A 12,862-nucleotide genomic window follows, 5' to 3' on the forward strand; every position below is an offset into this window, starting at 1 on the left:
ATCACAAAGTCAAACAAAACTCCAAAAGCCAAGAAACACAGTAAAATGAGAACTTCTTTAAAATGAATCCAGCAGGTGTCCCCAGCTAGTAATCATGAAGCTTTTTCTGGTTGGTTGAGAGCCGGAAACTGGATGTGTCCACAAGCAATCCAGGAAGCCGGGCCTGTAAGCCTACAGACCACGTCTGCCTCCCACTCCCCACTCTCCCTGTCATGTCTGACCATCAGAAGGCTTTTCTAAAGTAAAACATAAAACTTCCCTCATGTGGGCATCTAGCTAATAATAGGGATGTATAAAAATATTTAAAGCAGTTTAAAACCACACTAGAATGTCTCACCACAGCCTCTCAAAGAACCAATGCTAGTATCTCGTACTTGGTTTAAAATCTTTAAAAATTATCTTTGGGGCTGGCCCAGTGGCGCAGCAGCTAAGTGCGCACGTTCCACTTCCATGGCCCAGGGTTTGCTGGTTCGGATCCCAGGTGCAGACATGGCGCCGTTTGGCAAGCCATGCTGTGGCAGGCATCCCACGTATAAAGTAGAGGAAGATGGGCACGGATGTTAGCTCAGGGCCAGTCTTCCTCAGCAAAAACAGGAGGATTGGTGGCAGTAGTTAGCTCAGGGCTAATCTTCCTCAAAAAATTTTTTAAAAATTGTAAAAAAAGATCTAATTTGGTATATGGAGGCCAACTTACAATGACCACAGACTGATTTAAATATGTCGTCTACTTCCCAAGTAACTTTGTTTATGGAGACTGGGCTTTACCAAGCAGGAACACTGTCAACCCATTAAGCAGCTGAAATGATTTAACTGTATACAGTAAAATTAGGCTATTTACTAAAAAAGAGTGAGGCTCAATTAAACAATGGTCTGCACAGAAAGAGAAACAACACATAAGAACAAATGTTACCTACTCTTAATAATTATAAAACGATGCCAAATAAATGTGTCTACAATCCAATTCTTATAACATTTCGATTAACATTGAAAGAATGAAGTGATGCCCCACAGAAAGCACTCTGATATAAAAATATCAGCACATTGCTTTTTTATTTCCTTATTTGTCTATTGCTTATCACCCCAATGATGAGCAAATTAGCAGGTTCTGCCATTGTTTAAAATTCTATCATTAATTTAATGAGTAAGTTGGGTGACAGCCGTTGTCCATTTGGTGGACTATAAAGGCATCAAAGCAATTAAAGTGTTATTAGTTTAGCCTGACAAGTAAAATTGTATGCTTCAGTTTAGCCTTGTTTTCAAGGGCAATTCTGAAAAATAGTTTTAATAAACTAAAAAACCTAATAAGAACGGTAACTTGTAAGTACATAAACAAAACACTGAATTGAGTACGGCTTGGGGACAGCATATATGTAATAAACACGCAGCCATTTCTGCCGCTGGAAACCAGGGAAGATGTTGCTAACTGATGTGAACTTAGAAATGGCATCAAACTCCTTTTCAGCACAGGGCTCCAGGCAGCCTGTATCAATTTATCAGAGTTGGCACCTAGCTAAAAATTTATCTGCCATCCCTGTTATAGATGTTTGAAACCGTAAGTACCATTTATTCTCTCACTAACCATTGCCAGGTATCTGCCAGTTCAAGGGGTGGAATCAACCAAGGGGTATTTCAAGCCCTTTGAAATTAAGCCAGTTTTCCTACTGATATACACACACATTGAATGAGAAACAAACTTGAGTCCATTTCTTGCAAAGATCTGGCTTTACCTGACAGACTCAAGCTAGCCTACTTCCTTGTCAGACCTGAAAACATGATATTGGTAGAGCTTTCTCCCTAAATTTGACTAAAATGTTCATTCCGCAATAAGACAACAGTTAGCAAGGTGTGACTGAATGAGGCTTTCCAAAAATGTGCCACAAAAGGTCCCTCATTTGCTTTCTATGTTGGCATGCAGTCACACATCTGGGTTCCTAGTCTTCTCTTCCCATTAAATTCTGTAGAAGAAACACTAGTCCAGAGAGGAGGTGATTGACAGAAAAAGAGAAGAGACTGTTAACAAGTGTGTGCCTCATACCACTACTACAACAGTAACACTCCACAGTTCAGGGTGCCACGATTTGGGCCAAAGTGGGATGTGTGGTGCCTTACATTTCATTATAAGTCAGTTCGGTCAATGCTTCGGATTTTCATTTGTTTTGGAAGGACAAATCCTTCTCCTTGTGACATTTACAGGAGTAAATCCTTTAAATTGGCTGCCAGGAAAATAATTGGATCCTTTTGTTAAGTAGAATCATTTTTCTGCCTTCAACTTTTAGAACAAGAACATTTTAAGGCATGATTTCTTGAGCACCGAGGCTCAAAGAGGTGAGCTGACTTTTACAAGGCTACACAGCTGGGAAGTGCATGACCCAGGATTCAACCCAAACCTGTCTACCTCTGAATCAGTACTCCACATTGTCTCCGAAAGAAGTGTACAAAGGACACATCACAGTACATCCTGAGGTCAGGATGGCTTCAGCTTGACTCAATGCATCCCGACTTTGATAGCATAAGAACTTATGGTCACAATGACCTTGCTGAGGCATTTTAACACCTCAACAATGGATGGAGGGAGGATCATGTTCAGAAATGATCTTGAAACACAGAATGTCAGAGTTGAAAGAAAGCATTAGAAAAAAATTCGTGACAACTACCTTATTTTCTAGATGAGAAAACTGCTGCGCAGAAGTATTTATCAAGGTCACACAGGGAGTCAGGGCCAGACGCTGGCTTTACCCTGACCTCCTAACTCTAGTTTTATTCTGTTTTGGATACACTTCAGTGGCCCAACTTAGTGAGGTAGTAAGGGACAATAATGGATTCCAGGATAACTTAAGAATGATTGGCCAGAGTTCCCCATTCTCTGGCACTGTGGTCTTTTGAGGGTTTATTGCCTCCATGAATGTGAAGGGCAATTTCTGGAAAAGCTCCCAGGGTTGTTGACAGGTGATGGGAATTACCATGAGGTCACGTGGATGTCCTTGAGGAGGCTAGTAAACCTGTCCACCAGGGGCACACACAGTGGGCCCAGGATGGTGTCCCAGTTGGGCTGCATGTACTCCGAGGCACGCCTCTGGGCATCGCTCTCACAGCAAAAATAATCAGCACATGGTGTCACGATGTACGGGATGAAATAATAATTTCCACTAGATGCCTGGAAAAAAGAAACAGAAATGTTTCACAAAGTAATTGGTGCAGAAGCACAGCTGTGGATTTGGGCAGGCAAAACCTGGTGGAACAGGGAAGGAGAAAATGCCTGAGTATGAACAACAACTTGTGCAATATGACTATGAATCTATTAGGCACAAAACAGGAAACCACTCAATTTCACAAACTCCAACACATGGATGTATGACAAAAATTTGGTTTCAAATGCTGAACTGATCTGTATGTCTCTGAACTTCATTGGCAGAGATTTTAGGGTTTAAGGTCTCAGAAACCACATCATTTCATTACCTGCCTCCAAAATCAGAGGAAACTTGAACCCATTGATAACGAAGGACTGCAATATAAAGGCATATTTTCTTTCTTTTAGTATAGATGGAAAAGGCTTATTATTTCATAATTTAACTACAGGTGAACTTTGTTGAGTAAAAATTGCTTTGCAGGAAGCAGATATTAATAAATATGATTAGACAGATCAAGAGATTATGCAATCTGAAGAACAGAGAGAAAAAAGAATGAAGAAAAACAAACAGAGCCTCAAAGAAATGTGGGACACCACCAAGTGCACCAACATACCCAACACATAATGGGAGTCCCAGAAGGAGAGGAGAGAAAGGAACAGAAAAATACTCAAAGAAATAATTGCTGAAAACTTCACAAATTTGATGAAATGAATCTACATATCCCAGGAGTTAAATGAAATCCAAATAGGAAAACTCAAAAGAGATCCACACCCAGATACACCATAGTCAAAAATGTGAAAGACAAAGTCTTGAAAGCAGCAAGAGAAAAATGTCTTATGCAGAAGGGAATCCCAATAAAATTAATATCTGTCTTTTCATCAGAAAAAATTAAGGGGGGGCCGGCCCCATGGCTGAGTGGTTAAGTTCGTGCGCTCTGCTTCGGCAGCCCGGGGTTTCACTGGTTCGGATCCTGGGTGCAGACATGGCACTGCTCGTCAGGCCACACTGAGGCGGCGTCCCATATGCCACAACTGGAAGGACTCACAACTAAAATTGCACAACTATGTACTGGGGGGCTTTGGGGAGAAAAAGGAAAAATAAAATCTTTAAAAAAAAAAAGAAACAATGAAGGGCAGAAGGTAGTAGGATGACATAGTCAAAGTGATGAAAGAAAAAAAAGTCAACCAAGAATCTTATATCTAGCAAAACTATTGTCAACCTACAAAAAACAGAAACAAGTTTACAAGACAAAGCATTTATTTGGGATCAAAGAATTGCAATTTGGGGAGCACAGATTCAGGTAGAAACCCAGATAGTGTCCCCCTTACAGGAGAGAGATTTAGAGTTTTTATGGGAAACAGGGAGGATGAGATGAGCTGTATTAAAGAAGATTTTGTTGGTGCTAGATGACGTAAGGCTAGGTTTATATGTACTTCATTGATTGGCTTGAGGTTGGAGGCAAAAGGCTAGACTGGTACTTCATTGATTGGTTGGCTATCTGGTCAGGAGCAAAGTCCAATTTCATCAGTCCTTATGGACAGGATATTCTTGTCCTGACCGAATTCCTGGAATGCTGGCAGTTTGGTCCAGTTTGGAAGATAAAGAAAACAAGACATGCAAGGCAATTCCTCTGAAATGGCTGCTCCGGCCCTATTTTAATATGGCTCCACTCAGGTCATCTTTCACACTATCTTTTAAAAAATGAAGGTGAAATAAAGACATTTTCAGATAAACAAAAACTAAGTAATTTGTTCCTAGCAGACCTGTCTTACAAAAAAAGACTAAAGGAAGTTCTTCAGGCTGAAAGCATGTGACACCAGACGGTAACTCTAATTCACATGATAAAAACAGTGTGTGCCAGTAAATGTAGTTATATAGGTAATTATAAGAGACAATACAATTGCCAATTTCTTCTTTCTTCTGACAAATAAAGGAAAAGCAATAGGATATATTGGACCATATGAGGAAGCCATTTACTTTAAAACTAATTTGGCCTGACCTTGTTTTTCCACAAGGGCCTGACATGGCCTGTTGAGCATGCATTGTCCATCTGCTTTAAACATTTATGATACTCCAAAGACAAGAATGATGCCCTTAAAGATAAGGATGTACCCCTTCCCCTATATTGGCATTCCCTTAAGGATAAGCATCTCTTCCTAAAAACTAAGGATTAATTACCAACCTGCTGTGCCAGCAAAGCAATCTCGTGACTATTGTAAAAGGGACATTCCTATCACATGTGATGTATGCTGTTTGTTCCAAGATGGCATATAACTACTCTGTACACCCCACTTCTTTTGTGCCCTTCCTTCCTTGGGGAAGGAAGACCTCGGGTTATAGCCCTCAAACCTGGCTCATAATAAACTCACCCCAATTTTGACTTATAGATTGATTATGGATTATTTTGTCAATATTTCTTGGTGTAGTTGCAGCAGGATTTCAGAGAAATCCACCAGAGACCAACTGGAATCTACACTGAACCGGCATCTGGTACCAATAGGGGCCCACTGAGTCCCCTGGATCACTGTATTCTTCAGGTGACCCCAGTGAGTTCTCCTGAAACCCAGACCTCCTTATTTTAAGTCAATGGTCCAGAGTTTATATGAGTTGTTTCAAGCCTTAAGACTAGATGTCTTAAGGGGGTACCAGTACCTACCCTAGGTAAGAGGAATCTATGGGGCATTCCCAGGAAAGAGAAACCTAGGGGGGATTTCCTAGGTAAGGGGAGCCTATGGGGAACTTCAGAGTGAATGGAGGCAGGCTGATCTTTTCAATTTGGCTTTAAGCTGGAAAGAATTGTGTTTATCAAGTCTGAAGAAACTGATTGATAGAAAAATGAGAGTCTGAACTTGTTCATTTCTGAAGAGAAGGGACACCAGCTCCTCCCAGCTGTAAGTCATTCTCAGGCAACTGAGAACCTAGTGGGAGTGTCCGAGGTTGAGCTTCCAGATGTGCATAGGGAATTCCATCGTGATGGTTCACTCTAAGCAACTGACAGCTTGTCCAGGGATGCACAAATGAAGGTTGCTCATCCATACACTCTGAGCTCCCACAGTAGTTTTAGATTGTTGGTGGGAGAAACTGAGACACGTGAGGGTGCTCACGACCTTGTTTAGGGAGTGATACTCACAAATAGTACTCTGACCCATTACACTGTCCCTAGAAATTGTTCAGACTTTATAGTAAAACAAAACTAAGAGAAGAATGAGAAATCGAGCTTCTAAAAGCTTACCAGTTACTGAATGGGCAAGGCGCCCCTTGGAACTCTGGCTGGCTTCATGTTAACACTTGCAAGTGCTTAACAAAAGAGGGATAGCTGTAAACAGCTGGTAAGATAACCCAGGATAATTTAAAATTACAGTGGCCACACTTGGGGGCTCCTTTGACCCTCCAAAACTTGTACATTGGCCATTGGAAGGAACATTCTAATTAGATAAGATCTTTTCAAAGTGCACTTATGAAGTCATGGCTACCTTTGAAGGAGGACCCAATATGAGCCCCTCCCAGGGTTAATGAGACTCAGAGATTTTCTGGGAAACTGCTACCCTTAAAAAGTCAAGAGGAAACTAAAATTAAAAAATTAATGGAGTTGTTTAATACTGCCAGGTAGTTACTACTTGTCCCAGCTGAAACCTGACAAGATATGTGAAAGGATTTAGCAACTTATGATCAGAAATTCAGCCAAACTGAAAGCTGATATTTAGAGCTTAGTAAGAATTTTTTAGGCCTTCTTCCCTAAGTTAAAATAAAACTAAGCACCTGGAGGGAAAGAAGCAAATTAGGGTGACGTAGTTGGACAGGTAGATTGTAACTTAAATGACATTATAGGTCAATCTAAATTTCTGAGAAATTAAGAGCAATGGTCATCAACTTACAAACCTTTGCAAAACTGGAAAGCAGCTCTAGAGGCATTTCAGATTCTACCCATTTCCTTTATCTCAGAAAGGCTTATCGCCTCCCCTCTCCAAGAACTGTTTTCTAGCCCATCACTAATTCCTAAGACTGAATTTAAAAAAGAAGAGAAAGGCAAGAAAAACAGCCATAAGAGTACTCTATCCCCAAATCTAGCATCTTTCGGGTCTTCTCCACAAATATTAGAAAAAACTTAAAACAAAATTTGGATTTCATTATTCTTTCATAACTAGTGAGGCACATATTACTGTACCTGATTCATGGCAGTTATTTTAAAACAACAGGTGTGGAGTTATTATGTATGTGTGTCTGTATGTATATTATATATGTGTGATATCTTACCTCCAGATGGTATAATTTCTAAAGAGCTTTATTTAGTTGGCTTAAAGTAAGCACTTATATAAATGCAATGAAACTAACCCAAATGTCTTTCAAGCTAACATGATATAAAATAATATTTGGTAAATAAAAGCTTATTTAAGATTGTTGCTTTGATTAAAATGAACATATTTTCAGAGTTATCGGCATGGAAACAAGTAAAATAAATACATGTGAAAAAGATACGAGTGTTAGGCGAACTTTTTAACAATAATTATGTGTTTTGGTGTATGTACTTAATTTCAAAACCTTTTGGTAACTTGGAACCTTAGAGTTTTGCTAAGTGAGTAATGATCAAATTTGAATATCCAGATCATTTCCAAATAAGATAAAATATTAGACATTAATGATTAAATATAGGTTTATTTTTGGCTTGTTATTATAAAGAAACTAAAAAGAACGTTTGGGTCTGTCAGTAAACATGTCTTGTAATTTATTTAAAAATTGTACTATGAATTAGCATTTCTCTAGAAATTATAAACAGTATTTACAAATTTGCCAAGCCACAGAATGCTAACATAAGACAGTTTATAATTGCTTACTTCTTAGTTTTCACAAAAAATTAAGGTTTCTAAGGGTTAAAATTCTAATATATGTGGTTAAAGCTACTAAAATTTAATAAGGAAAACATCTTTGTATTCAAGGAAAGTAAGATGTATGTCTTCAGTAAAGAAGGTATAAAGAATGGAAATATTTTTGTTTTTATAAGAAAGATAAACTTGTCCTAAAGTACTAGGAGGGAAGAAAGAAGGCATAGGACAAATTCTGAATGTAAAAAGAAAATTATAGAAGGTTTGTGGAAGAGGAACCCTGAGGAAAGAGTTTTATGAATGGTCAAGTTGGCTAAGATTAAAATCAATTTGAGTCAGTTTTAATATCAAAAGCAAGCTGGTGCAAAATTAAAATTTGGTTTTCCCTCTGTTAAAGGGGATAATTTTCTTGAACTTTAAGTCTGTTCTTGATAAAGAGATTATAAAAGGTTTTCTTTACTTTTGAGTGAGTCTCACTTTGGTTAAATGGATAACCAAGCACTGTTTCACAGCAACCCTTGTTTCACGGTGACAAGATCAGCAATCCCTTGATCTAGTTTGACCAAGTGTTTTAAAACCTTCTGATATGTTTGACAAGCTCCCCAAAACTCAAATCCTAAATGAAGTCTTTCTTTTGACTTGAAATTTTTGAGAGTTTTCAGAGGGCCTGTGAGACTTCTCAAAAAAATTGGTTCCCTCTTCCTATAAAGAAGGAGATACTAATTAGACTTATTTGGTATGCTAAATTACACAGGAACACATTGTGCTGATACACCTTCTTAGGTTATACTCTGTGGGTAAATATTACTCATTGTCTTAATCCTGCTACCTTGCTTCCAGCACTACAAGAGGAAAACAACCATGACTGCATTCTATTATCTAATTTGGTTTACAGATGGGTCTTACTTAAAGGATAAGCAAGGACATTATCAAGCTGGATATACTGTTCAGCCTCAAGAACACCCACTACTGTCCGTTAACTCTGCTAACCCAGTGAAAAATTTCCTTCTACAGGCTCAAGAAATTGCTATGGAAGAAGAGAAACAAAGACGGCAACAAAAAGGGGGAATTTTTGACACCACCAAATAGATGTGGTTTGGGCCCAATAATAATAATAATAATAATAATAATAAACCATAGGGCCTATTGGAACACAATTGCCACTGCTCCAGCATATACACCAAACTAACCCACTGGGCACCTGAAAAGATGATTGCATGGAGAAAACAATACTTTTGTAAACTTTCTCCCACAGTGGCTCATAAAGCCTATACTCACACTATACACCCAAAATATAATCTAGGGAAACTATTTCATGGGTCACAAAGCCACTTTCCCCTTCCTAAGGGACCCTTTGAGGTATGGCAATTAGACTTTGTTCAAATGCCACCATCTCACGGATAAACATATCTTGTAACGATCTGTATGTTCTCACATTGAGTTGAGGCCTTTCCTTGCAGAAGAGCAACTGCTTTAAGTAAATTATTATTGGAAAGGATAATTCCTGTTTGGGGAATTCCTACTGAGTTATTCAGTGACTGGGGAATTCATTCCACCAGACAAAATAATTACATCTATCTCTGAAATTTAGCCAACAATAAAACATTTTAACTAACAGTACAATCAAAACTCAATTGACAAAGCTTTCAGAAGCATTTAACCTCTCATGGTCAAAAGCTCTTCCACTTGTACTTTTCAATATTAGATATACACCTTTTGGTAAACACTGGCTATCTCTTTTTGAAATAACAGGACAGCCTATGCAATTAGATGAAGGAATGTATGAACCAACCTTGCTTAAAGGAGATATCTTACATTATTGTCAAGGTCTCATTGAGGGCTTAAAAGAAATGAAAGTTTGGTAGATGATTCCTTTCACAGAGAGCTCCCAGGAGACAAAGACCTTAAGGATCATGGACTACAACCTGGAGATTTTCTTTACTGGAACAGACACCAAATAAAAGACTCTCTGCAGCCCTGTTGGAAAGAACCATAACAGGTACTTTTAACCAATCCATGTACTGCAAAATTAAAGAAAACAAACTCATGGATTCACATTTCTCATTAAAAAAGGCTCCTCTGCCTGAGTGGATTTCCACTCCTGTTTCTGACACCTGACTTCAACTGACCAAGACAAATACCTCCAAACCAGGATGAGAAAAAGATGGCATCTGTTGTAGACAGCTGTCCCAAGACTTCAGACCTGTATCTCCTCATTTAAACTCTCATAATGCTTAAACCAAATACCCATTTTATATTGTTCTATTTAAGGCTTTCAGAATACTATCATACTTAAAGTAATTGATTTGGAAAGGACTGATTTTGAAGGCCAGGTATTTATTGGATGGCTCCTAATGGAACTCAATGGTTATGTGGAATAAATCTCTGGGTTTGGCTACTGCCTGGATGGCTAAAACACTGTACCCTAAGCTTCCCTTGGATGCAGGGAAGGATTCACCCTGGGACAACATCTGTTGTCAAGCTTCTTCTCTTTAAGGCCAGATGGGCTCATTCAGTGTTCCACTGGTATGGCCTAGCGGCTATACTTATTCCTTCCTTGGGGCTAGAAGATGTCATATCACATATAGAAGCCCTGCCTAAATTTACTCAACAAACCCTTAATGATAGTCAAGCAGGAATAGCCTTATTAAATACTGAAATGTCTTTAGCGAAAAAGGCTGTCCTTCAAAATAGAATGGCCTTAGATATTTTAACTGTATTCCAAGGTGGTATGTGTACAATCATTCAAACTGAATGCTGTGCTTTTACACCTGATGAATCTTGCAATGTGTCATGTTTCCTAAAGCACATGAAAAAAGCGGGTGATCATCTTAAGTGAACCTACACCCAGTCTTGATTATTTGGTTGGCTCCCTACAGGTATTGGCTCCCTTTTTGTGATCTGGATTGAAATTCCTATTTCTATTACTCCTTGGAATTCTTGTATTAGTCATAATAGTCAAACTAATTACTGCTTTCTTTGCTCAGTGCTGTAAGACTGGCATGCAGGCTAGAGTAATGACTTCTTAGCAACGTGAGATGGTCGATCAATCTTACAACCCCGGATGAATTTCCTTTTCTGATAAAGACTATGCCAGAGAACTAATTTTAAAACTAATCTTTTCAAATATTGAATTGTCATGATTGTTACTGTACCTGTTCTATAGTTGTAAACAATGTGATCATGAGGAGTCATGTAAAAGCACATATACAATGTTTGTACAACAATCTAAAGTTAATTGAAAAATTATATAACCTACGAAATGCTTCCTCTGTTAATATATACCTCTATGCTTGTCTATCTCCCCCCAATGTGGATAACTGGGCAAATCAATAAAATAAAAGCCCAGCACTGAGGGACTTGATGGACCCAGGGCAGGCAACAACCACCCTGACGCTGAGAGACAATATTTTGATCATCAGTGCTTTCTATTGAAAGATTATAGATCAAAAGGGGGAAAATGATGAACAAATGAAAAGCAATAGGATATATTGGACCATATGAGGAAGCCATTTACTTTAAAACTAATTTGGCCTGACCTTGTTTTTCCAAAAGGGCCTGACGTGGCCTGTTGAGCACGCACTGTCTATCTGCTTTAAACATTTACGATATCCCAAAGACAAGAATGATGCCCTTAATGATAAGGATGTACCCCTTCCCCCATATTGGCATTCCCTTAAGGATAAGCATCTCTTCCTAAAAACTAAGGATTAGTTACCAACCGGCCATGCTCACCTTGTGTCAGCAAAGCAATCTTGTGACTATTGTTAAAAAAAAAAAGGGCATTCCTGTCATATGCGATTCATGCTCTTTGTTCCAAGATGGTATATAACCACTCTGTACACCCCACTTCTTCGGTGCCCTTCCTTTCTCGAGGAAGGAAGGCCCCAGGCTATAGTCCTCTCAGGCTGGCTCATAATAAACTCACTCCAATTTTGATTTTATAGATTATGGATCATTTGCATCAACATTTCTCTTAACTGACTTAAGAGAACTGCATAAAATGATGATGTATATAATCATATATTGGGGCCTAAAACATATAGAAATGTAGTTTATTTGGCACTAACAATACAAAAGATCTAGGTGGAAACAAAGCTGTATTGGAATAAGGAAATAGCACCCTTTGGTAGCTACAATCCACAGAAACAAATGAAAAGAACCAGAAATGGTAAACAAAAAGGTTAATATAACAAACTCTATAAATATATACTTATTTTCCTTTCTTCTCTCAGCTTCTTTAAAATACATAACATTATACAGAGTAATAATTATAACAAAAATATTACGAACATTACAACTAAATAACCCTAAGTTTCTATAACAGGTAGGTACATTGAAGGTGCAAGAATCCAACCGATTTGGATATAACTGTTACATGTCTTAAAACTACTTCCAAAACCAACATTTCTGCTGAAATCTTGTTTATAGTCTTCCTTTAGCAAACCCAGTCTTCCTAAATAGCACAAAAGTAAACTTTTCCCCAGTCCTGCTCAAAACCTAAATAATGAGGTGAAAAAGTAAGATTTTGATAAATACATGCTATGTGCTGTCACAGGTCATGGCTCAAGTGGGCAGAGCAACAGCAGCAGCAGTGGCTGATGAAGGCCTGCCCACAGTTTGGAGGGGACCTGATCCTTTGAACAAACATTTAGCCACAGTTAGAGAAAAATGAGGAGAAAGAGAGGGAATGCATGAACTCTGAAATCAACTGAGCGAGTTTAATAAACAGGACTGAGGAGACAGCAGGAACCTGGAGCCTCAGGAAAGTAAAAATACTTCCTGTGAGAAAATCCTCCATAAAGTGTATAAAAGTTTAAGAAATTTTACAGAAAGAAATTGGAACTAATGACTACATTTTAAAAAGCAATTCATAAACTTCCAAATGAAAGCACAGGCTCTTGAGGGCCGTAC

At 38.5% G+C, this 12,862-nt stretch overlaps 1 protein-coding gene across 1 annotated transcript in view; it reads right to left on the reverse strand.

Annotated features, from left to right (window-relative positions):
- The window catches only part of MAP3K15 (mitogen-activated protein kinase kinase kinase 15), a 125,278-nt gene that overhangs the window by 77,887 nt on the left and 34,529 nt on the right, over window positions 1-12,862 (reverse strand). Inside the window, exon 4 of the mRNA XM_070503239.1 lies at window positions 2,961-3,154. Within this exon, the coding sequence (XP_070359340.1) occupies window positions 2,961-3,154 (194 nt within the window). The remainder of the gene's footprint in view (window positions 1-2,960; window positions 3,155-12,862) is intronic.

Source organism: Equus asinus, chromosome X (assembly GCF_041296235.1).
Source record: "Equus asinus isolate D_3611 breed Donkey chromosome X, EquAss-T2T_v2, whole genome shotgun sequence".
Classification (NCBI taxonomy): domain Eukaryota; kingdom Metazoa; phylum Chordata; class Mammalia; order Perissodactyla; family Equidae; genus Equus; species Equus asinus.